General features: G+C 46.2%; 1 protein-coding gene and 1 long non-coding RNA gene across 5 annotated transcripts in view; both read right to left on the reverse strand.

Moving 5' to 3' along the window:
* Positions 1–25,779, reverse strand: part of LOC142590317 (japanin-like-RA1) — an 86,829-nt gene that overhangs the window by 17,597 nt on the left and 43,453 nt on the right. For all 3 annotated transcript variants that reach the window (XM_075702348.1, XM_075702349.1, XM_075702347.1), the window contains 3 exons: positions 18,814–18,836; positions 12,327–12,388; positions 7,938–8,036 (listed from right to left, as the gene is read on the reverse strand). In XM_075702348.1, the coding sequence (XP_075558463.1) occupies positions 7,938–8,036; positions 12,327–12,388; positions 18,814–18,836 (184 nt within the window). The remainder of the gene's footprint in view (positions 1–7,937; positions 8,037–12,326; positions 12,389–18,813; positions 18,837–25,779) is intronic.
* On the reverse strand, positions 18,853–22,804 carry LOC142590318 (uncharacterized). Of its 2 annotated transcripts, XR_012830070.1 has the most exons (4): positions 22,511–22,804; positions 22,268–22,417; positions 22,010–22,206; positions 18,853–20,917 (listed from the first exon to the last, which is right to left on the reverse strand). It is a non-coding gene; the product is annotated as an uncharacterized LOC142590318 (long non-coding RNA). The 2 variants fall into 2 exon arrangements; XR_012830069.1 differs by having other exon boundaries at positions 18,854–20,917; positions 22,268–22,804.

Consider the following 25,779-nt stretch of genomic DNA (forward strand, 5'->3'; position numbering starts at 1 on the left):
GACCCGCGGTGGAACTGAAGCATGCGCTAAGCACTCCCCGTACGTGAGCCGACGCAGAAGATAGTACAGTGTAGGGCAGACCTGCGGCGAAGCTGAAGCAGGCGTTAAGCACTCCCCATACGTAAGCCGACACCGAAGACAGGGAAATGCCGGGCGCACTCGCAGCGGAGGTGAAGGAGGCGTTAAGCACTCCCCATACGTGGGCCGATCCCGAAGATAGAGCAATGCAGGGCCAGTCTGCGGTGGAGGTGAAGCCGGCGCTAAGCACTCCCCATCGTGGGTCTATCCCGAAGGTAGTGCAATGCCGTGCCGACCCGCGGCCGAGGTGAAGCAGGCGTTAAGCACAACCCATACGTGGGCCGATCCCGAAGATAGTGTAATGGTGGGCAGAGCCGCGAAGGAAGTGAAGCATGCTTTAAGTACTCCCCATACGTCAGCCAATCCCGAAGATAGTGCAATGCAGGGCCGACCTGCGGCGTGGTGAAGCATGCGTTAAGCACTCTCCACACGTGAGCCGATCCCGAAGATATACAGTGCAGGGCTGACATGCGGCCGAGGTGAAGCAGGCGTTAAGCACTCCCCATATGTTGGCCGATCCCGAAGTTAGTGCAATGCCGTGCCGACCCGCGGCGGAGGTGAAGCAGGCGTTAAGAACTCTCGAACGTGGGCCGATCTCGAAAATAGTGCAACGCCGGGCCGGCCCGCGGCGGAGGTGAAGCAGGCGTTAAGCACTCCCCATACGCGGGCCGATGCCGAAGATGGTGAAATGCAGGGCCGAATCGCGGCGGATGTGAAGCAGGCGTTAAGCACTGCCACATACGGGGGCCGATCCCGAAGCTGGGCAATGCCGGGCCGACCCGCGGCGGAACTGAAGCATGCGCTAAGCACTCCCCGTACGTGAGCCGACGCAGAAGATGGTACAGTGTAGGGCAGACCTGCGGCGAAGCTGAAGCAGGCGTTAAGCACTCCCCATACGTAAGCCGACCCCGAAGCCAGGGAAATGCCGGGCGCACTCGCAGCGGAGGTGAAGCAGGCGTTAAGCACTCCCCATACGCGGGCCGATCCCGAAGATAGTGCAATGCAGGGCCAATCAGCGGTGGAGGTGAAGCTGGCGTTAAGCACTTCCCATCGTGGGCCTATCCCGAAGGTAGTGCAATGCCGTGCCATCCCGCAGCCGAGGTGAAGCAGGCGTTAAGCACAACCCATACGTGGGCCGATCCCGAAGATAGTGTAATGGCGGGCCGGGCCGCGAAGGAAGTGAAGCATGCGTTAAGTACTCCCCATACGTCAGCCAATCCCGAAGATAGTGCAATGCAGGGCCAATCAGCGGCGTGGTGAAGCATGTGTTAAGCACTCTCCATACGTGAGCCGATCCCGAAGTTAGTGCAATGCCGTGCCGACCCGCGGCGGAGGTGAAGCAGGCGTTAAGCCCTGTCCATACGTGGGCCGATCCCGAAGAAAGTGGAATGACATGCCTTCCCGCGGTAGAGTGGAAGCAGTCGTTAAGCACTCCCTATGCGTGGGCCGATACCGAAGATAGTGCAATGCCGGGCTGACACGCGGCGGAGGTGAAGCAAGCGTTAAGCACTCCCCATAACTGGGCCGATCCTGAAGTTAGTGCATATACGGGGTTGATCTGTGGTAGAGGTCGATTTCGCCATTAAGAGGCCGCCATACATAGCTTCGCAGGTCATCCTTCATCACTTAGTGGAACGGCACTAAGTTTTTTACAGCGAAGTTGTTTACCTGTATCCATGTATGCATCCCCCGCATACGTTCCCAGTTGGTGAGGGGGAGTAGCCTGGCTGGCTGACCTCCGTATAGGCGGCAGGAAGGTTTGCGCCGATCACGAAGATAGTACATACCGGGCACGCGTTCTCAGAGTTGTCCCTGGCGGGCTTGCGTCCGTAACACGACTCGATGTGGACGTGAAGCAGGCGTCAAGCACTCCGGCTAAGTTTCGAACATAGGTCGAGCATCTTCGCTCCGAATAGAACCACATAAATTCGCCCTTGTAACTGAAACACTATATATAGATTGCATGAAGCCCAACTTGCTACAGTTAGTACACTTTCTAATATATACACACACATGAAATAGTTCACTTAGTCTGGCAAGTTGGCCTTCATGCGCTTTATTTCTTTTAAATATTGTTTGACGAATACATACGTTCCGGTGTCCAGCGACATAACATGGAAGTTGAATTCTCTGCTACTTGCAGTTTGTGCGAGTTTCGGGAACCAGCAAAACCAGCGCATCACAACGCGTTAACGAAACTGCAGAACACCAAAGCGTGTTTTGAAACGCGAAGCCAAGCATGAAAGCGTGCCGGCGGGGAGTCGGGCCAAAAGGAAGCCTTTCCACCGCCCGCGTGGTTGTCAAAGGTAATGAGTTCGTTTTTCTGAAATTAATTATAACTGAATAAGTACCATTTTGTCGTGTCCAAAAATGCAATGATGTTTTTTTTTGCGACGAGTGGTTGAGTACTATGACAGAATATAACTTACGAGTGTTTTCATCATCAGGGAAGTGCTTGAATGTCCCGTCAAAGTTTCTAATACTGTCGTGCGTTCTTCTCAGTTTCTCGATTACTAAGGCTCTGTTGGCTATAGTATTGACTTAGAGGTTCTCAAGCACTAATATGTTGCTACGGGATAGTATTTCCAATGACGAAGAGCCGAGCAGTAAGAAGACGACGACGGCAATTTGAAGCTAACGCGAGCTGTGGCCTCTTGGCCAAGCGCAGCGTATTTTCTTGTAAATATATATGTTACGGAGGGAACGTCCACCTCCGTAACATATCTGGTGGAGGTGGACGTTCCCTGTACCTCGTCACGGAGCTTCGCAGTGGACGGTACGTCGAGCCTTCCTTCATGGCTGCCGGCGACGACAACCCGACTCCGCCGGCTCCAACACCTGCTGCCACTTCGACGACCAACATCACTCTCCCCGCTCCCCGTGATCCTGGCGTATTCTCGGGCAAAGATGGGGAAGACGTCGATGACTGGATCAGCGTGCATGAACACGTCAGCCGCAATAACCGGTGGGACCCTACTATTATGCTTGCCAACGTAGTCTTTTACCTCGGTGGCACACCTAGAGTTTGGTATCGCAAGCACGAAGATGAGCTCACCAGTTGGGATTCCCTTAAGACACAGCTTCGAGACTTGTTCGGCAACCCCTACGGTCACCAACTTGCCCCGCAGAAGGCGCTTTCCGGCCGTGTGCAGACGTCAATAGAGCCCTATGTCACGTACATTCAGGACGTTTTGGCTCTGTGCCGCAAACTTGACACCCACGTGACCGAGTCCGACAAGGTTGCCCACATCCTCAAAGGCATTGCCGATTACGCCTTCAACTTGCTCGTTTCCAACAACGTAGCGACGGTGGATGCTGTTATAAAAGAGTGCCGCCGCCTGGAACTCGCTAAAAGCCGACGTATTGACCAGCAGTTTGCCCGTCTTCCCAACACCCCAGCGACATCTTCCTGTGCCGACACTCCTCGTCCCAACAACACTGCCGATGTTACCAGTATCGTCCGGCGTGAGATCGAGGCCGCCTATCCGGTTGCCTTCGACTTCAGTCCCACCAACACATCTGCAGTCACGGTCTCACTGATCCAGGCACTTGTCCGCCAAGAGTTCGAAAACATGGGTCTTCACACCATCTGCTCGGCCCATCGTCCTGATACCCGCCCGGCTTCTTCGATTCCGCCCCGTCCCGCATCTTCTTACCTACCACGTTTCCGCAACCCATCTGAATGGCGCATGCTGACGACAAGCCCATTTGTTTCCACTGCCATCGGATCGGGCACATTTCTCGGCCCTGTCGCAGTAGCTGGAGTTCCCCGACCCGGCCTACTTATACTTCCTACTCTCGCCCCCCAGGTGGCCCTTCTCGTCCCTGCGCCGCACGTTCCGATAACGCCGCCGCTGATTCTCCTGCACCGAACCACCGCTATTCTCGTTCGCTTTCGCCCCGACGACGACAATCTCGCTCTCCCCAGCCCCATCGCTCCTATTACGCCGGCTCCCTTCGGACGCCGCTTCCAGCCGGAAAACTAGACGATGCAGCGCCTCGAGGTGACGCTGCATTGCTCCCTACGCCGCCAAATCCTCTACTGACGTTGCCCACTCATCTGAACCTTCTTCACGTGCAAGTCGACGGTGTTTCTGTGTCTGCACTCATAGACACTGGGGCACATTTGTCCGTAATGAGCGCTGACCTTCGTAACCAGCTCAAGAAAATTATTACGCCCGCCACGACGCCTGTTGTCCGTGTCGCCAATGGCGGAACAGCCTCCGTAATTGGTATGTGTACCGCCCACGTCTCCTTCACCGATCGCTCAACAATCGTGCTGTTCACAGTCATCGCTCACTGTACCCACGACATCATCCTCGGTTTACACTTCCTCTCCGCACATTCTGCTCTCATCGATTGCTCCGCCAGTACTCTCTGCCTCGACCTGCCTGTTCTGGATCCCGCTGAACAACACCCTACTCGCCTCAGTTCCGTCGACTTCGTCCGCTTGCCACCTTCGGCACTGACTTACGTTGACTTCGTGTCATCCCCACCAGTCCCCGAAGGTCACTACATCGCGGCTCCTATGTAAGACATCCTCCTTACACACGGGATCACAGTACCTCATACAGTTTTATCTATTACGGCGAATTGCCTCTGCCTGCCAGTGGTCAATTTCGTCTTGACGACACAAGTGCTGCCACGCCGGATGTCTCTGGCCCAACTTTGCTCATTTGAGGATTACTCTGTAGCATCAATTTCAGTAGACGACCATTCAGCCGATGATCCTCTACCGTCGCAGTCGGCAACTTGTACCATCGCCAACTCACAGAAAATGATTGCACCCGACATGCCCTCCGAGCACGCTCGTGCGCTCTACCGCGTGCTAATTTCCTACCAAGATATTTTTGACTTAAACGATCATCCTTTGGCCCAAACAACAGCTGTCAAACATCGCATTAATACCGGCGATGCCCCTCCTACTTATCGCCGCCCGTATCGAGTATCACCCTCTGAGCGTTAAATTATCCATACCGAAGTTCGCAAAATGCATGCCAAGAACATTATTGAACCGGCATGTAGTCCATGGGCGTCACCTGTTGTGCTGGTAAAAAAAGAAGGATGGCTCATGGCGCTTTTGAGTGGATTATTGGCACCTTAACAAGGTTACCAAAAAGGACGTGTATCCCCTACCTCGGATTGATGACGCCCTTTACTGCCTCCACGGTGCTCGCCATTTCTCCTCTACTGACCTTCACTCCGGCTATTGGCAGATTGCCGTGGACGATCTCGACCGCGAGAAGACTGCCTTTCTAACACCCGACGGTCTTTATCAATTAAAAGTGATGCCGTTCGGTCTATGTAACGCTCCTGCCACTTTTGAACGCATGATGGACTCCCTTCTTCACGGTTTCAAATGGTCCACGTGCCTGTGCTACATGGACGACGTTATAGTATTCTCCCTGACATTCGCTACGCACCTCGAGCGCCCCTCAGCAGTCCTAGACGTTTTTCGGCGAGCCGGTCTGCAACTCAACGCATCGAAGTGCGAATTCGGCCGTCGCCAGATTACCGTCCTTGGACATCTCGTTGACGCGAATGGAGTGCAACCGGACCCAGGCAAGATTCATGCTGTTAGGCACTTCCCTGTTCTAAAGTGTGTCAAGGACGTGCGGAGCTTCATCGGCCTTTGTTCGTACATCCGCCGTTTCGTGAAAAAATTCGCGGCCATAGCACGACCACTAACCGGGCTTTTGAAGAAAGACGCCCCATTCCAGTGGGGCGATAACGAGGCCTCTGCATATTTAGCTTCTAATCGACCTTCTCACAACGCCTCCCGTTCTGGCCCATTTCGATCCTTCTGCGCCTACCGAAGTCCATACTGATGCCAGCGGTCACGGAATTGGCTCAGTACTGGCACAACGCCAACGTGGCCACGACCGTGTTATCGCTTACGCCAGCAGGCTCCTCTCGCCCGCGGAGCGCAACTATTCCATCACTGAGCGTGAGTGTCTTGCCCTAGTTTGGGCGGTTGCGAAGTTCCGCCCATACTTACATGGCCGACCCTTTTCCGTTATCACAGACCATTACGCGCTTTGCTGGTTATGCTCATTGAAAGACCCTACAGGAAGACTTGGTCGCTGGGCCTTACGCATCCAAGAATATTCGCTCTCTGTCACCTACAAATCTGGCCGACTACACAAGGACGCTGACTGCCTGTCTCGCTACCCGGTAGAAGAGCCTGACGACGCCGACAGTAGTACCGCCGACGGCATTTTCTCTGTGTCTGCCTTCGCTAACATCGCCGATAAGCAGTACCGAGACCTATCGCTGCGAGTACTCATCGAGCGTCTGCGCTCTACACCTACCGACGCATCCGTTCGCCGATATGTTCTCCAGGGCGGCACTCTGTACCGAAGGAACTTCGTCCCTGACAGCCCTGATCTTCTTCTTGTCGTGCCAAAACATCTACGGCAAGCTGTGCTCTTTGAGATGCATGACGCACCCACTGCAGGACATCTTGGGGTAACCCACACGTACGACCGCGTCCGCCGCTGCTTCTATTGGCCTCGTCTCGCTCGCTCCGTCCGACGCTATGTTGCTGACTGTGATCCCTGCCAGCGTCGGAAAACACCTCAGGTGCCACCTTCCGCTTATTTACAGCCGATCACCGTCCTTGTGGAAGCGTTCTTTCGTGTTGGATTAGACCTCCTCGGTCCCTTTCCCACATCATCTTCTGGGAACAAATGGGTAGCCGTCGCAACTGATTACGCCACCCGATGCGCTATCACGCGAGCTCTCCCTACCAGTTGCGCAGCTGACGTCGCGGACTTTTTCTTGCTTGACATTATCTTAGTGTATGGCCCCCCAGCGGCAGTTGCTTACTGACCGTGGTCGTAACTTTCTCTCGAAAGTTATCGCGGACATTGTGCGTTCCTGCTCTAATCGACACAAGCTGACTACCTCATACCATCCTCAAACAAATGGCCTGACAGAACGGTTAAACCGTACTCTTACCGACATGCTGTCGAAGTACGTTTCGAAGCACCACCACGACTGGGACGTTGCCCTTCCTTACGTCTCATTTGCTTATAATTCTTCCTGGCACGACACCGCCGGATTTTCTCCATTTTATCTACTCTATGGTCGCGAACCGACCTTGCCTCTTGACACGGTACTTCCTCCTGCTGCGATCTCAACAACCGAGTATGTGCGAGACGCCATCGCCCTCGCCGACCATGCACGTCAGCTTGCCCGTGCTCGACTGACGGACTCGCAAACCACGCAGCAGCGTCAGTACAACGCCCGCCACCGTGACGTACAGTTTTCGCCTGGTGCACTCGTGCTCCTGTGGTCGCCCTCTCATCATGTGGGACTTTCAGAAAAGGTCCTTTCCCGATACACAGCGCCCTACCGCGTGCTGCGCCTGGTGACGCCTGTGACTTATAAAATTGCTGCTGTGAGCTCAAGCTCGTCATCTACTCTGGCATCTACTGATGTCGTGCACGTCAGTAGGCTTAAGACCTACTACACTGCTTCAGGCTGCGGCCTTTAGTCGCTCCGAGACGGCGCTTTTGCCACCGGGGTTAGTGCTACGGGATAGTATTTCCAATGACGCAGAGCCGAGCAGTAAGGAGACGACGACGACAATTTGAAGCTAGCGCGGGCTGTTGGCTCTTGGCCAAGCGCAGCGTATTTTCTTGTAAATATACTTGTACATAGCTTTTCGTCTGCGTCTTCCTCCATAACAATATCATTTTAGCTTGACTTAATGTTTACCTTTAGTGTCCCTTTAACTGAGAAATTCACAATACTTTGGAGCATCATCGGGAGAGACCCTGCCCAATTTACGTGGCAAACCTCAGCATTGACAGTGGTGTGTTGGAAAAATGTTTTTGAAATGAAAATTAACTCACCCCATAGTTTCCGTATTGGGTGTGACAGAACCAAGGAATCGTTATTGTAATACCGTATTTGGTATTTAGGCTCCGCATGTGTCATACTAAGCAGAGCACCTGAAATAATAAATGAACGTTTCAGTGCTGAGTTTTGCAAAGTTTAACAGTTTGCTTAACTTTGAACTAAGATGAAATGTATCTCAAACAGGACAATTTTCGATGTTAAAAATGATTTCGTTTGGTAAATAAAATTTGTTGATGTCAAAGCAGAAAATTATATAGCTTTAAAATGAGCATACAACTTTGAGCCGCTCTACCATTCGAGCTACCAGGCGGCTAGCAGATGGCAGGGCGAAGTTAAATTTATCAGCTTGAAGCAAGGGCTGGAATTTGACAAACTAGTTCTGCGGAAACACGCAAGGTGGAAAGAAGTAATTAATAAAAGAAAACAGAAACATCCACTGAACTGTAGCTAATTACTACAAAGGAAAAACCATACGGGTTCTTCGAAAGGAAAACACTAAGGAGAACTTGCACCAATTGCTAATTGTGTTAACATCGAATTGAAGGATTTCACGATCAGCATTTGTATTATTTACAACATTCTGCGGTCCACAAATCGGTCCTTGCAGGAAGGGCACTTAAGCGTAGGAGGCAAATAAGTAACAGGGCAAGCAGTACAAAAATACGCAAATATACAAGTATAAATACTAAAGAATAAATAAGAATAAATATGCCTAACAAAGAGCATATGCGCAATGCACTTCATTAGGAGGGTTTTTATACGTTGGTGGTCCGGAGTTCTCCACCGCTGTTCAGGGGAAGAAAGAAAATGTGGCTGCATTTGCCATGGCGAAGTCAAGGGCTAATGCATAAGTGTGATCATGACATGTACGCCTTGTGAAAAAAGCGGTCGCGTATGCCGAGGAGTCTAAAGACAATTGACGATTGCTAAGTTGCTGTAGGAAATTCATTCCAAGCACCTGCCTCCGTGGTTTGAGTAGCGGAATCTCGTTTGCCATCATTAGCTGCGTGAGGGAACTGTTTAGGTGAAACTTAGAATAAATAAAACGAACAACATTTCTCTGATTTCTCTCCAAGCTTATAATGTCATGTTCAGTGCGATGCATTCTATGTAACGCACGCGTATGTCTGATGAAAGACAAACAACTTAATTTAATGCTGGCAGGTGAATTTCTCCGTTTCTGTTAATAAGAAGCAAAGTTTACGGAAGGCAGAACAAATATTGCTGATATGTAAATTCCAGGAAAGGTTAATAAAAAATGATACGGCTAGGTATTAATAAATTTTGACTTCCTTTAACAGTGTAGCAGTCTGTTTGTATACATATATTAAAAGAATTTTCTTGCGAGTATAACGAACGCAGACAGTTTTGTCTTTGTTCAAGGTCGTGCTCGACCTATCATACCGTTCTTGTATATTCTGTAAGCATAGATAAAGTTCGGTCTCATCAAGTACTGAAGGTATATTGCGAAATAAGATGCAGATGTGCGCAAGGAATCTAATTTATTTACCTGCTGTAACAACAGTGACAATATTATTTATGTAGAGTATAAAAAGGAATCGCCCTAGGACGCTATTTTGGTTACACCGAATGTTGCGGGAAGAGAGCTTGAGTTATCTTCAATTGAAACAAACTGCACGCGATCCGAAAGATAAGCTGCTATCCAAGAAATTATAATAAGAATATTAATATTTCAAGTTTTTAAGATAAGTTTATAATAACTGGTCTGTCGAATATCTTACTAAAATCTATCAAAATAGCCTCAGTTTGTACCTTTACTATGTAAAACTTTCCTGAATGTAAGATTTACATTGAACAGTTGTGTCGTAGCTGAATAGCATTTCCTAATGGCATGCCGGCAATCTGCAAATATAAATTTTTTTCTAGTATTTTGGTAGTATTGTTGGCGATAATATGCTCGATTAGTTTGCAGCCTGATAAACGTAATCATACTGGGCGATAATTTGCTACCCGCCAAAAAGTGCTCTTTTTAAGAATTTGGCACAGCCAAATTACCAGGGCAAACGCACGACGAGCGCTTCAGTTAACACGCTGCACGCAGAAACTGCAGAGGAAAAAGCTGTCGCACTAGCCATAGCACAAACACGTGGGGGCATAATAATCAGTGATTTGTAGGTGGCCATACGAAACTTCATTAACGGTCGAATCTCCCCAGAGGCACTACGACTCCTAACATTAGCTAATAACCATGACAAAAGTGTCGATCTCCTCTGGACACCCTCTCACACACTACCAGACAGTAGCACTGAGGCGGCGCACCACATGGCTCGAGAGCTTACGGACCGAGCCTCGGTTAGCCCCATCTCATCGACTGCCGATGAGCGGGAGTGGCAAGATCGAATGACTAGCTTTCACTAAATTACACAACACCATATATTGCAGAGACGCACACTCCCTCCGCCGAACGAAAATTTAAGCAAAAATCAGTTTGTCGAATTGTGGCAGTTAGAGACCAGATCCTATCCGAGTCCAGCTATAACGCACCTAATACACCCAGATTTATTCAGGACTGACAACTGCAGACATTGCGAATCTAGAGCCTCCCTGCAGCATATCCTATAGTAATGTACGGCTATATTACAGGATAACGGTGATGTAGCCTCAAACAGCGACAGCCTCCGCGCGCACTGGTAGTCGGCGCTGCTAAGCTCGGACCAGCAGCACCAACGCTGGGCCGTCCAGCGAGCCGAGGAAGCCGCCAAAGGCCAAAACCCTTGGCCGAAACCTAGGCGAGGTTCAGGACCACCCCACCAAATCACAGGACACTCAATAAACTTATTTCAATGAATGAACTATAACTATCCTATAGTCGTTCGGCACTTTAGCAGATAACAAAGATGTTCGAAATAGCATAAAAATAAATGCACCAGTAACCTCGGCATAACGATTAAGAAATACATCCTGGAGTTCACCTAGCCCAAACGATTTCTCTGTCTTCAAGTTTAATAGCATTGACAAATTACTATTTTATGAAATACATTACCTTTGTATGACAGTAGGGTGAAACAGGTTATCCACGTTTGCCCCGAAAAAGAAACACTATTAAAGTAGATGTTAAAACGTTCAGGTATTTTATTCCAGTCGTTCAGAGTAGTTCTGCCAACATTATTTATTTTACAGGCCCCTTATCATCACCTAAGTACCCCCAAAATTTTCCTGTGCGTTTTTCATGAAACCAGGAGGTACCGTTTTCGAGCAGTAATCTTTCGATCTATGAACCGCTGATGCCAACTTGCTTTTTATTGCACTAGGTTGTGGTGGAGCGCGCTCCTTTTTGTTTATGTTTAGCTGGCACTTGGAATATGTTACTCGTCATCCACGGCATTAGTTTGCTGACTTTGTTTTGTTTCGCAAAAAAACACTAGATAGCGCAGCGCCTCATCAAATAGTTGCGAGGGAACAGCACTGTTGCCGCATGGCGGCAACTTAGCTACATCTTATAAGGATACATCTAATACATGTATCTATTTCTATAGTATTATAGTTATCTAACATTGCATGTGTTATCCGAGCGGTGTAACCACTTCCGTCTATAAGGCGTTTGGTGGGGATTGTTTTAATTAGATAAATAAGTCACTAAACAAATAAATAAATAAATAAATAAATAAGCCGGCGTAATTCTCAGTGTCGCACATACTGGTACGCCATGCATTTCGGCTGCCGTGCGCACACTTAACAGCAGTGGCTCTACACGGCACCGAGTCTTCTTAAGGATGCGGAAAAGAGGAGTCGCGCTGTAATAAACGCCTCATACATACCTCTTTTCAGCGGTGGCAACTCGTTGTGCCAATTCTTAATCTAATGCTCACACATTAATATCGGCAGACATTATGAGATGGGTTCTGCAGCAGTTTTCTTTTATCTCTATTATAGTTCATTGTCGTCAGTGCATCCCAACTTTTCCCACATCAAGTAACAAAACCTTTAGCGCATTTATACTAAATTAAAACAAAAGAAAAAATAAATTCAGTAGAGCTAACGTTTCAGTTATTTCACGCAGTACTACTTACCCGCTCGCAGAGAGCGAGTGCACAAAACACCACAAATAGGAATATGGCAGCCCATTTGCGAACAAGGATGCAACACAGAATAAAATATATATTCATTGTTTGTTACGGCTTTGCTTGGAAGTGCGCTGCCATATTTCATCATGACTCATTTTAACTAATTTTAACATTGTTTCCTTCGCCTCAACTTAATGATATAATATCCAAATAATCGAACGCATTCTCTTGCAGAAACCCTACACCTTCTTTAAAAATAATCATCACCCGAAGATTTAAACTGAAACACTATTCTAAGACATATCAACATGGGTTTGCGACATTTGAGGCCAAATGTAATGAAGTAATAAATCTTACTCGTATTCCTCACTTCAACGTCAATAGAATAATTTGGCCATTTTACATATACGTATACAGCCCTGAAAAGAAACAAAATTAGTTTTTCCACTCTATAATCAGAATATCCATATGGAAGACATGGATTAACATATGGACCATGACGCCAAATAATTAGTTTACGCTAGCAGCAGGGCCAAGTAATTCTAAATAGCATTCCTAAGCGTGATGATAAAATAAAGTGAAAATCGTGAAACAAGTATACTTTATTGCCAGAAAATCCCGTAAGACAAAATATACAGTACTTTCGCTCATGCAGTGAAATAATGTGGAAAGCCAAGGAAGAAATATTTCCAACGGTTAGTTAAGTACTTAACACAATGGGTGTACGTGTGCCCTAAAAGACAAGCAACCCTTGAATCATGACGACAGCGACGAGCATACTCGTCAGTCATTGAATCTAAACTCATCTCTACCACTCTGACATTTATACATGTAATACCAAATATTCCGAAGTCATCGCTTCAGCTCGCGTGCTTTTGGTTTCGAGAATGAAGAACAGTGTTCCCATGGCACGCAGCGCATTTTAGTTAAAAAAACATTTCGCTGTAAAAACAACGACACCATATAAGTATTTTCAGATTCCGGAGGCACACACTGATACTTGATAACACTGATACTTGGCGATTACTTGATAACCATTATAATGTGTTGTACAGCTAGACACGGCAAGAAAAGCAAACCCTTGCACGCCTGATGGTATGATAATTATGTAGAAAGAATTTCAAGCTTACGCTTCGACCAGAAAGTTCTTAATTTCTACATGAGAAAAAGAACAGCAAATAAAAAATCAGTGCCATTCCACTCTGTAAAGAAGGATGACCAGCGAAGCGGTGTATGTGGGCCCCTTAATTGCCTGCCAACTGTACCTCCGCCGTGGGTCGGCTCAGTATTGGACTACCTTCGGAATCGGCCGAAGTATGGGGAGTACTTAACGCCTAGTGAACCTCCGCCGCGGGTCAGCCCGGTATTGCGCTTTCTTCGCGATGGGCCCACGTATAGTGGGTACTTAAGGGCTGCTTCACCTCCGCCACGGGTCGAGCCGGCACACATGTGGTATGCTTAGCGCCTGCTTCTCCTCCGCACGGAGCAGCCCGATATTGCATTATCTTTTGGATCGGCCCATGTATGAAAAAAATTTTGTTCTAAGTGCAGGCGCAATCCGCCAGACCCTAGTCATAGACAGCTTCGCTGTAAAAACACGAAGGAAATATTTCTTCCCTTGTACGTTCTATTGACCAACAAATAGCAAAAAACACCCGAGAGGGCACGGCGAGACCATCGCAGATGCAGCCATGGACCGCCTTGTGTTCGTTGTACAGGTCACGCTGTCCACTTCTATCCTGTGCGCACCTTCGGTCAACTCATCTTGCAGTCTTGATGACGGAATTCTTCTTGTCGACCACGTGGCTGTCGATATCAACCGTGGCTTGGTCACGCAATCTGCTCATCAGTCCCGACTTTCAGCGCCACCACTGACCGTACAAATACTTGAGCAACTCAAGCACACCTTTAGAGGGCACGGTGAGACCATCGCAGATGCAGCCATGAACCGCCTTATGTTCATTGCACAGGTTCGTCCTTATTATTCCTGTCGCTGCTTTCGTAGTGATGACAGGTGTATTATCATCCTGCCGTGCTCTGAACAGTGCCTTACTTGATGATGCATGGAGTGTGCTTGTGCTGTTGCTTGCCGGTGATATTGAGCAAAATCCTGGACCTTCTATAGATGAGATTAAGCTTCTTCTTTCCGACATGTCACCATCCTTACAAGCATCTATTATTAACCTAGCTGCGTCGCATTCTGATCTCGAAAAATTGATGAGCGCCCGTTTCAATGAATTAAATGATACGCTAAAAGTACTCGCACAGCACAGCGAAGCAATCAGCCAATTTCAATCTGAAGTTGCTTCTCTTAAGAAGGTGATCAATGCGCAACAAAAGAAATTGGACGATCTTGAAGAGAGAAGTTGGCGCCGCAATTTAGTTGTTTTTGGCCTTCCTCAGTCTGATTACGAGAGTCCGAGCATTTTAAAGCAAGCGATTACTGAAGACCTAATCCGCGTATAGCTGGTATTATCAGTCAGTACCGTAGAAACGGTACATAGAATAGGAAAAAAACGGCCGGATAAACGTGGACCAGTCATAATGAAATTCTTTGATTACAATGACAAATGGCGCGTCCTACATAATTCATTCAAACTAAAAGGCTCAAATACTTCTGTTAGCCACGACTTTTGGGTGGCTACTTTAAGGAAACGTTCTAAACTGGGGCAACATGGCAAACAGTTTAAAGCTAAAGGCCATAAAGTTTCTCTGCACTATGGGCGTCCTCGAGCAGACGATTGCCTTTACGCTTGGGATAAGGCCACCTTGCAGCCAGTTATGCTACCTCAGACTAATTTTCCTATAGATGGCCCTTGATTCCAAACAGAGACGCTCCGTTTTATCTTGCTCAATGCAAGAAGTCTTGCCAACAAGTGAACCCAATTAGAAGATATCCTCATCCTCTATGACATACACATTTTGGCAGTCACAGAAACTTGGCTGACACCGGAGATAAATGACTCCGAAATTATTTCCCCATCCCACAAGATAATTCGACATGACCACAATGGGCGAGGAGGGGGCGTTGCCTTGATCGTGAAAAGGGAGTTAAATTGTGTCCAGCTTCCAAACATACCACAGCATGAAAGCATTTGGTGTGACGTTAAATATCGAGATTTTTCTATTTTAGTCGGTGTCATGTACAGGCCTCCCAAAAGCTCAGTGTCACTCATGGAATCTCTTGCCGGGTACCTAGAGCACATGCTCCGACCTAATAATAAATTTCTGATGGCCGGTGACTTCAATCTACCTAGCGTTGATTAGGAACAGTTATCAATCTCTGGCTCTCATGATGCTGGCAGTACACACGTTCTTCTTGATACTATGTTCTTTCATGACCTTAAACAGTTTGTACTACATCCCACACGTGTCATAGAACTCACCCAATCAATTCTTGATCTTGTTTATATCAAAGACTTGTCGAAAAATCCTACTGTTGTCCTAACTGAAGGTATAGCTGACCACAAAGTTGTACATGTCGACTTAAAAATACAAAAAAGCGTCCACGTTACACCTATCACGCCATCCTTTCTAGATTTTTCATCGGCTGATGACGAATCCGTCTTGGATTGCTTACACCGTTCCCTCGATGAATTAAAACGCGATGATGACGTCATGCTTCTCTGGGACAAGGTTAACTTTGTTGTTAAGTATTGTACTGACAAATTCGTACCGATGCGTAGAAAGAAAACTAAACGTCATAATCCATGGATCACTCGTGAAATCATTAATCTCAAACGTAGAATAAAGCGTAAACGCAAGTAGCAGCTAGCTCATAATACCGAATTCCGCTCTTTAAGGGATGCTTTACTCATCAAACTAAGTAACGCTCGTGACAAATTTCATAATCAGACTATGATTACATTTCTAAAAAGCTCCCCAGGCAAGTTTTCGCGTTTCCTGTCTGACCCTAATCGCAGTGTTCAGCAGCAAAGAATAAACAACAGCGTAAGTTCTTATATTAATGATATCGTCAATGAAATAAATGAAACATTTTATAAAGCACTCACTCGACCTTCAGTTCTCACCACACATGATAAATCATATACGCTATCTACATCTCAATCAATTCCTGACATTTCAATTAGTCGTGAAGGAAGTCATACTATCTTGCTGGATATTGACGTAAAAAAATCGCCTGGAGCCGATGAATTGCCTAACAACTTTCTTCGACGCTACTCCGGACTAACTTCTGGATTTCTATACAATATTTTAATGCATCTCGGAAACAGAGCTCAGTACCAAAAGACTGGCTCACGTCCAATGTAATCCCGGTGTTTAAATCAGGTGATAAACTTATTCCTAACAATTACAGACCTATTTCCATCATAAGCGCATGTAAGCTCTTGGAGCATTTTATCGCTAATCACATATCTAACCACTTGGAAGCGAATAATTTTTTCTTGATTTTCAGCGTGGCTTTCGTAGAAAGTTTTCAACCTCAACTCAATTGTTATCCATTGTACATGACTTTGCCAGTGCCATTGATGACCACCTGCAGATTGACGCAATTTTCCTAGACTTTTCAAAGGCATGTGACCGTGTGCCGCATGCAAGTCTAATGGAAATTCTTAAATGACTGGGACTGCCACACAATATAGTGCTTTGGATTCAAGCTTATTTAGCGAATCGTGTTCAGTATGTCCAAATCTATGGTGGGAAATCTAATATCCTACGTGTTTCTTCGGTGGACAACAGGGGTCAGTGTTGGGACCCCTGCTGTTTCTTATCTATGTAAACGATATTGCTAAAAATTTGGATCCTGATGTCAAGGTTAAATTGTTTGCTGATGATTGTGTCATTTCTTCCACTGTAAGGAGTTCTTCATGCCAGGATACACTTAACAATAGTCTTTGTAAACTTGTGGACTGGTGCGACGACAGAGGAATGCAAATAAACTTCTCCAAAACTGTGTGAATGACAATTACATTGAAACGAAAACCATTACTTTATACTTCACAGATTGGCAATCGGAACCCTGAATTTATTACCTCTGTTAAATATTTAGGCATAACAATTACCAGTAACCTCGAATGGGACACCCATATTAACAACATATGCAACAAAGCTTTCAAAAAACTTTGTTTTTACATAGAAAGCTAAAGAAGTCCCCTTCATCTGTCAAGCTGCCGGCTTATCGTTCCCTCGTACGCCCAGTCCTCGAGTATACCTCCATAGTGTGGAACCCGTTCATTAATAACGAAAATGACAAACTTGAATGAATTCAGCGCCTGGCTGCACGGTTTATTTGCTCCGATTAGAAAACATCTTCATCAGTTTCTGGCATTTCAGGCCAACTTGGACTGGATCCGCTCCAAGTGCGCCGTAAAATCCCCAGGCTGAAATTTTTTTTACTCGTTGTTTCATAATCAAACAGATTTAACAAATGTCACATATATTACCCATGCTCCACAAAGGTCGTCGCGTATTTTTCATTCTAAAATAGTTTGGTCATACTGTGCGCGAACTAAAATCTTTCAGGAATCATTTTTCCACTTACGAGCGAAGAATGGAATCATTTACCGGAATGTGTTGTTGAATGCACTTCTTATGTTTCATTTGAAAATATGTTGACAAAGCATCTTTTGTAAACCCTCTCCTGCTTGGGCAGCATTGCTGCCTGCAGTACTGTGTAAATAAATAAATAAATAAATAAATAAATAAATAAATATAATCTAGCGTGCAGGAAGAGAAGCTATGCATCAAAGACACATCGTCATAAACGCGACCATATAATGGTGCAGAAAATAGGTTCACACAAATAAATTATTCCCTGGAAAAAAAGGAGAACCAGGTAGCTGATATAACCACGCAATCAGGAATGTAACTGAAGTGCGGGTAAAATTGTCTTTCGAAAATAAGCATGGATACAAGCCACACTTTCACAAGAGGAACTACGCACAAGATGAGAATGTCATTGTACGAAGCAGAAACTGCAGTTGTTTGTGAATGGCAAGAAGAAAAAGAAAAGCAATAATTGTGTTTATTGAGCTTCTGCGTAAACTATTTGCATGCTTTAAAGCGTGAAGCTTATGTATCTCGGTATTATTGTCTGACTGACGCGGAAGAAGGAAGCGGTTTTCTTGCAGGCTGTGCAAATTACATATATCTAACTTGCACCTTCAGGGACCCATTACTGAGTGTTTGTTGAACTGTTTATCCTAGCTAAGTGTGTCTCAATAATGTTGTCAAAAACCTCGTTGGTTAGGCCCACCGCCATGGTGGAGGACAGTGGCAGTGTGTGTTGGTCACTGAAATCCACTTAAATCCTCAGTCTTGTGTAGCTGTGAGAGAAGACCATTCAGTGCACCTTATTCCGTTGGGCGATGTCGTCTTGCCAGCTCAAGGCCACTACCCTAATAGTAACTCACATACCACACAGGATCTACGTAAATGGCTTAACATTGCAAAGTTTATCGCAAAACTTTAGGTACACGAACAGAATAAAAACTAAACATCCTTTCAAATAAATGTATATGTGTTTCTTTACTTCCATTGTATGCCATATTAATATGCCCTTAACTAAATATTGGCCCTCCTGTTCCCACATTTTCTTCTTGGTTAAGGCACGGTAAGGAACATTTTACCTGAGCAAGTGAATGAAACCAGCGTGTTACTGGTACAAACTACCGGATCGTAGGCAACCTTAACATGGTGAAGTAATGGAGTCGTAGGTGTTCTTTTCCTTCAATGCTCTTTCCTGAAGCTTCAAACAAACACATGAGCACTGGCAGAAGTTAGAAGATTCGCAACATTTTCATGGTGAACACAGTCCTAAGCTCCCTCTTATGAAACTCAGCGCTACTTATTGAAGTATGAAAACAAAACGCAAAATACATACATTTGTTGCCCACGTCCAGGACCCTAGAAAAGATATTGTATATTATTATATTGAGAATAAAAGCATATTAATCTAATAAAGGCAGCACATGGAAGTAACTGACATGTTTCTTTTCAATTAAGTATACAAAACACACCTAAAGTATGCGTATTTAGCGAAAAAGAATTTAAGGGAGCTGTTCAATTATAGCGAGAAAAAGGCACCCATGGCTTCTGTTGAAAAATGTTAACGACCAGTTTCATTATATGCAATATATAGGTGCACAAATAATTTGCTTGACATCATATGTGTGGCAGCGCTGTAGTCAGATATGTTGCATCAGTCCGTCTCCTCGTTACATGGTTTCAAGAAAATGTAGCCGCTGCCAAACCTCTTCTTCCTCGTTCTATGTTCCTGATTTAAACCAACAAATGACGCTTCCTGGCTGCCAGTTAGTGCTGGCCGGAGACATTTAGTCAGAAACTTCGTACTGAATACCCGTGTTGCGGAATAGGCGCCACCATTCTATTCGAATTCCATTCCAGGGAATTAGAACTTGCCGCTATCCCATTCCTTGCAGTTCCTCAGAATGAAAAAAAAACATTGCCCATTCGTACTCCGGGAGTGGCTCGGCCGTTCAGTTTAATGCCTATAATTACTCAGCATAGGAAATGCATCTAGGTAGTTTTAGCGAGTTATCATAACGCCATAACTCACCGTAACGCTTATGTCATCAAGCGCTACAGGAATCGCACAAAAAAAGAACTCGTTACCAAAGTCGAGAGATAGTAGCTTGGTGACATATCTCGTGCAGTACAACCACTCTACTAATTTCCGTAGGGGCAGGTGTCCTCCTACCTATAGTATTTGAACGGTGTGCATATTTTAATGGCTTGGGATCTCTAAATATTGTTCAAGCCTAAATATTTAAAATCCTAAAAAGATGACACAGCGTATTTTGCTGAGGTGTACTCGCGATCTTTAAAAGCTGTGATAAAGGTTGCAAGCAGTGCAATGTGCGAAAAGAAGCTTTATTTTGGCTTTATTCATCAAAATTTTGCAACAAGGTGTCACCAACTAAATGAGAACTTCGCCCTTTAGATTTACAAACACGAAGTGTAAATGAGCGCTGCTTCATTGGTTAGTTCTAAAAAGCAAAGTGAGACAACGAAATTGACTTCTACCTAACTATGTGTTGCGCTTCGCAAACATGGCTTTCTCGAACGAGGTGCTTGACAGCCGATTTCATTTCGGTGTAATTCGCCGTAATAATACGCATTTCCCATCAGCTGTCCTGGCATTCACAGTGAAAAGTACCCTTGCGATGTGGGAAAGCGAGGGAAAGCGGCCATCGCACGCTTTCCGATAGGTCAGAGCCTTAACCGACCCTGGGCAAGTTCCCTCTCTAAGGTAAAGAGCAATTTTCCCTGCACTGGATCCAATCATATTGTCTTGCTGGGCATTTTCGTTTTGTCTGGTGTGTTTAAACATCGGTCGGCCTGGCCCTATTTCAGAGTCTGCCTTCGAGACGGTGCTGGCGCTATCCTGCCCTAACAAAAGTGGCGCACTCCCCAACACAGCGGAACGCATCTGCTCGACTGTTGCAACTAAACACCAAAAAGACTTAAGCCGTGGGTCAAGGATGGCCCCCATCAAAAATGAAGTCAGTCCACGTGCTTGCCCATCGCTTCTCCAGGCAACGCTGCAGGCCTTTAGCCACCTCGTTGCAAAGAAGTGCGCCTTTGTCTAAGATTTCCGCAAGAGAAACTTCAGCATTTCACAACGTGGGAAACAAAATCCCGGCTGGCTTGCGCCTTTTCTACAGCAACTTCGTGGCTTCCTCAATAGCAGAGAGAAGCTCAATCAGGTATATCGCCAGCATGAGTTCATATTTAGACAGTTTAGCTGTCTTGCACGCGTGCAGAGTTCCAGCCGGTCCTGGATGACTCGAAATAGCGGTAACACGCTTTCCCATTATTCCCAGCGGCGAGTTACACCTCGTCGCGTTCTGAGTTTTCAAATGCAGACCGGCGACAATCAACAGTTGTTCCGTGTCGACGGTGCTCTTGCGTATAAATGCAACGACGGCGCCGCATTTTTGTATAACTTCCTCGGAATTTGGATCCTAAAATAAAGCGAGAAAGACAATTAGACAAATAGCGAGACAACAGGGAGCGCAAACGGCAAACATGCTATGCAACTGAATTTCAGAAAGAGAATGATGACACATGTAGTCGTACGGCATTGCACTCGACTACACACTGACACTCTTCAAGACTGCATTAGACAAAATGAAGTGGGGACAGACCCAGCGGTTTTCTGCAGCCCTACAATAAATTGAGTGCACATTAATGCATAGGCTGCACCTCCCTGTTCTTTAGGAATAAATATCATGCACGTGGTGTCATGGCTACGACACTACGGCTGCTATTATTTTAATGAAATTGGCTTCGTAATTAAACAAAACGGACTAGTTGCAGACTGCCGCCTCGCTGACTGGTCTTATATGCCAAACAACTGTATCTAGAGGCTGAGCAATTTGTACAAGAAGGAGTGACGTAGGCAGGATATGTTCTGCACGCGCGCGGGAAGGGAAGCGGCGTAATCCAAAAGAAAAGGAGAGCGAGACATCAAGAAATGAGAAGTAACAAGGAGCACCAAATTTCTTAACACAATAATAGCTTGCACGAGAAATCAACCAAATACGAAACTTCTAAAATGTAACATGTGGACACCGTGGGTGTTTTTCACGTAATGGGCTAGTTTAGTTTTCGTTTGACTCTAAAAACATTTCAGAACGGCTGATTGACGTGGTGAGAGTAGACCTTGAAATCGCGTAAGCTTGGGGCCTGGCCTGCCGCAGAAATATGATCTGCAGCCACTACATGAGAGGAAGCAGTGTCTGTGACCTCCGTCCTGGAAGAAAATACACCACAAATAAACCAGATAAAAAAGCGAAGCACTATCGAAAATTCGGCAAAACATGAGCTAGGAGTAGTTGCATGATAAATCTTTAAAGCAACGAAGCTGTAATCAGCATAGTTCTCAGCCCTTACTTTTCCAGCTGCAATTATTATATTCTTACATTTTTTTGCCCGTTCTTTTGTGGCAAATTGTTTAACAAAGCTTGGTCCAAACTGCTCATGAATATAGTAATAAATGAACGAAATATCAATACACATAAGACGAAAACAATATGTTATTGAATAGCACATACCTAACGAACGGCATCTTTCACGACACAATAGAGGCTGTGGGCGGAGCACCCAAATCTTAATTGCTCTATTTGATGGAACTCGCTAAGCTCCTTGGTTAAGGGTTCAGAGTAGTCGTCAAAACTGCCATCATCATCGTCCCAACCGGTATATGCACATGCCTTTATCATTGACGAAGAGTTGTCACCACGATATGGACCTGGAAAAATAAAGAAAAGCAGTCAGCGGAGGAGAAATTGTACGAAAATAACGTATTTCACCTTGTCAGCGATGTTCCACTGCAGCTGCGTCATACTCGGAGCGGATCTCAGCAGCTGCGCGGCTCCCCGTCAGGTGAGCGGAACTGAGGACTTGCGTGTGAGCCGTGAAGTCGTCGTCCACGAATGCTGCTTCGACGGCCAGGAAGTCCTCTGTAGACCGCGACGTCCACACGTCTTGTGCGATAGACGTACTCCGCTCCCGCAAAAGACGATCATATTTTAGTACGCAGCGCTGATACGTACCAGGGCAGGAACTTCACTGTGAGGTCTTCCCGCGATGGCAACTTGTAACACGAGACGGTGACCTGAATCTGTAAGAATACACAGCAGTTACTTTGAGGAAAGGGGGCTTGTACTATTGCCAAACTTACCGTTACGAATTGTTTTGATCCCACTCTTTCGACATCACCTAAGTGCTCTATGTCAGTAAAAATTATGATGATTATGGCGGCCAGATCAGCATTTCGATAAACAGGCACAGAGTAGCACCCAGCGTTGAACGCAGACGTTATCTTCAGCTGGCTTGCTAGCCCTTTCTCTTGTTGGGTGCACTCACGCTCGTTGCTTTCTTTTTAGGTGCCCTATCAAATTAGATGACGCTCTGACTACAGCCTATGTAGTTCAAAGCAAAGCTTGCAGCGTGCAGCTTGTTTGATTTCTTCGCTGGTAATTTAAATACAAAATATTTTCCAATTTGTAATGTTGGTGAACTTTCTGCCAGCATGAGCCACTTGGGCGCAGGAGCCAGTGTGGCAGTGCGTTAAAGAAGCGCTTTTCATTTCCGAAAGAAAGCTCGAAAGAAGGGTGGCGGTGGTAGCACTGAAAGCCGAGGGGGATGCCTCGAAGCATTGTCTAGCATTCGTAGTATGAGCGAGCTACTAAATGAACCGTTGGGATTCTCTTACCGCCAACAGGCACCAGCATGCCGGCGGCGCCACCCACACATCCCCCCTCACCCTAGAACAGAGTGAACTTGGGTTTCCTTTGGCGCGAATTGCCGCGTCGGGGCATGTGGAGGCGCCGCCGTGGGCGCAGTTACATGGGCTCTACTGTTTCGGCTGGCTTCCCCAACCAAAGCCTTCTCTCTCTCTCTCTCTTTTTGGAGGCAGAGGGCGCATAGTTTATTGTGCACGACTTTGTGCGGTGCTGACCGACAGACCTTCGCCGGCAAAGTTTCGTGTGTACGAAGTGAGACAGCGTGCAAGCTAGTATTCGCAAGCTTGCAGTGAACACAAGCATTGCACATGCGTCAGTACGCATCACAACTTAGAGAAGCGCTTTTTCAAATACGGGTCCGAGTCGCCAACGGCGATAGAAGCAAAAACAAAGAAACGAAATGTCGCAGGTGGCCGGGGCGAAGGCGCCGCCGAGGTAAAAAAAAAACGCAAGGTGTGAATGGAGGGGTCTAGAGTAGGCCGCCGCTGTAGTTCCGCACGACTGATACCAACGGTATAGAGCTACAGTTACGCGAAGAATTGAGACAAACTTCGGAGCAACTCAGTCTATAAGGACAGAATTGTAGTGGGCGCGTTTCTTACAAATGTACCGCGCTTGTAATCAGCCAAGCCATAATAAAAATACGGCTTTATTGTTAAATTCGATGCTCTGATTTACAAATGTTAAACCTGAGCTGGTGGGTTCTTAGGCATATATTCACAAAAAATAGCGCGTAGAAGAAAACGCGCTCTATTTTCGGAAAAATAGATAATTCGACTCCCATTCCTTTCCAGGCAAAACGCGCTCAATTCCAATCCCATTCCTTTCCTCCAAGTGTTTTTCCCATTTAATTCCCATTTCATTATGAGGACGCGAAAACGTGGAAGATTCCGGAGTCATTCCAATCGGGGTGGTAACCCCGCAACACTGCCGAATACATATCCCCAGTTAGAATCTTTTTTTCTGTTATTATGCCTATAGGAAACACTCGTCAATAAAGGAGCAACTTATTTTCTGCCCTTTCTTTTCTGTATCCGAGAATCTTAATCTTCCAATCACGCACAGTTACCACACAGAATATATAGATCTTCATAAATCGTGTAATGCCACGACAGAACAAAAAAGCTTCGGATATTAACTGATTGATGGAAAATAGATTCTGCAGGAAACCACAAGGTGGAAAAAAATTATGAATGTAGAACCTTAGCACCTACCGGACCATAACCAAAGAAACTGCCGTCTGAACAAAGTGAAATATGCGATGCCGTATGTGCGATGTTGAAATAATCGACAATTTTGTTTCCTAATTGGTAATCGGCTTTATTTGCAGGTTATTGCTATGGACAGGTGGATGCCATTTTTCCCGTTTTATGGAGCACCGCACCTGTCAGATTTTACAGAACCCAGCAGCTATACGGGTCAGTTGAACCAACAGGACAATTTTTACGCTTCATATTTTTTTCATTTGTAGATATGTCATGTGAAGGTAAGTTGAAAGGTTCTAAAATTACACCAGACATTCGGCTACGACAAGACAAATATTCTTCTTCAAGGGCGTTCCGCAAGCTTTGTAGAAGAAAGCAAGAATAAAATGCAAACAACAAAGGCCTCTCAAATAATTTTTTTCCACTCGGAGAATGACATATCACGCTGGAGGAATGTGATATCATTTCACATAGCCATATAATTTGTCCACTCTACCTTTTAGGCGGGAAATTCAAGAACACGCAAAAAAGGACCTCAATCTTCTGTTCCTCATGACACTCGTCGCTAAGGCTGCTTTTGCAAGGCATATTCGCTTTACACTGAACACACGTCGGGAACGGAGGGAAAAAACGTGCGCAGCTAACACTAGTGGTGCAAGGCTGGAGTCAACGGTGGAGTTTGTGATCACCTAGCTTTTACGTGGCTTCGCTAGGGTGTTGGTAGGTTTGAGAGGTTATGCTAGGTTTTGCTAAATTGTTGGTAGGTTTGGCTAAGTTGTTTCTAGGTTTTGCGGTTTTTCCAAAATGTTACGCGAACGAAGGATTAGGAACTGCAGACTATTTACGAATATTAACAAAGGATAACTGCTGCACTGGCCAGTTCTGCCGACAGCTCGAGAGCCAGAAAGCGTTCGTCGCCTTCATCGGGCCGCCCGCGTGTATCGTCCACAAGAGACGCGCAATATCCATGTATCATTATCCCCGGCTGCAGAAGCTCTGTCCTGGTGCGTCTAAATTTCGGTGATAACAAGAGAGTACTATGGTTTGAGGCGCGTGACATGCACAACGTCAGAAGAAGTAGGGGCCGATGAGGCACTGGTACTGGCTGGGGCAATTTCGTACGCAACTAGAGGCACGGTACGCAGCATTCGATATGGGCCTGTGTACCGAAACAGGAGTTTTTCTGACCGGCCAACGTGACGAGTCGGAGACCACAGGAGTACCAGAGATCCAGGCGAAAATGGACGTCTCAGTGTTGGCGATTGTACAAACTTCGTTGCTTCTCTTGTGAGGCCAGGAGGTGAGCGCGGGCAATTTCGCATGCTTGGGCTGCCCTGGTGATGGGGTCAAGTACATACTCGCGGGTCTCTG

The sequence above is a fragment of the Dermacentor variabilis genome, chromosome 8 (genome assembly GCF_050947875.1).
Source record: "Dermacentor variabilis isolate Ectoservices chromosome 8, ASM5094787v1, whole genome shotgun sequence".
In the NCBI taxonomy this organism is placed as follows: Eukaryota; Metazoa; Arthropoda; class Arachnida; order Ixodida; family Ixodidae; genus Dermacentor; species Dermacentor variabilis.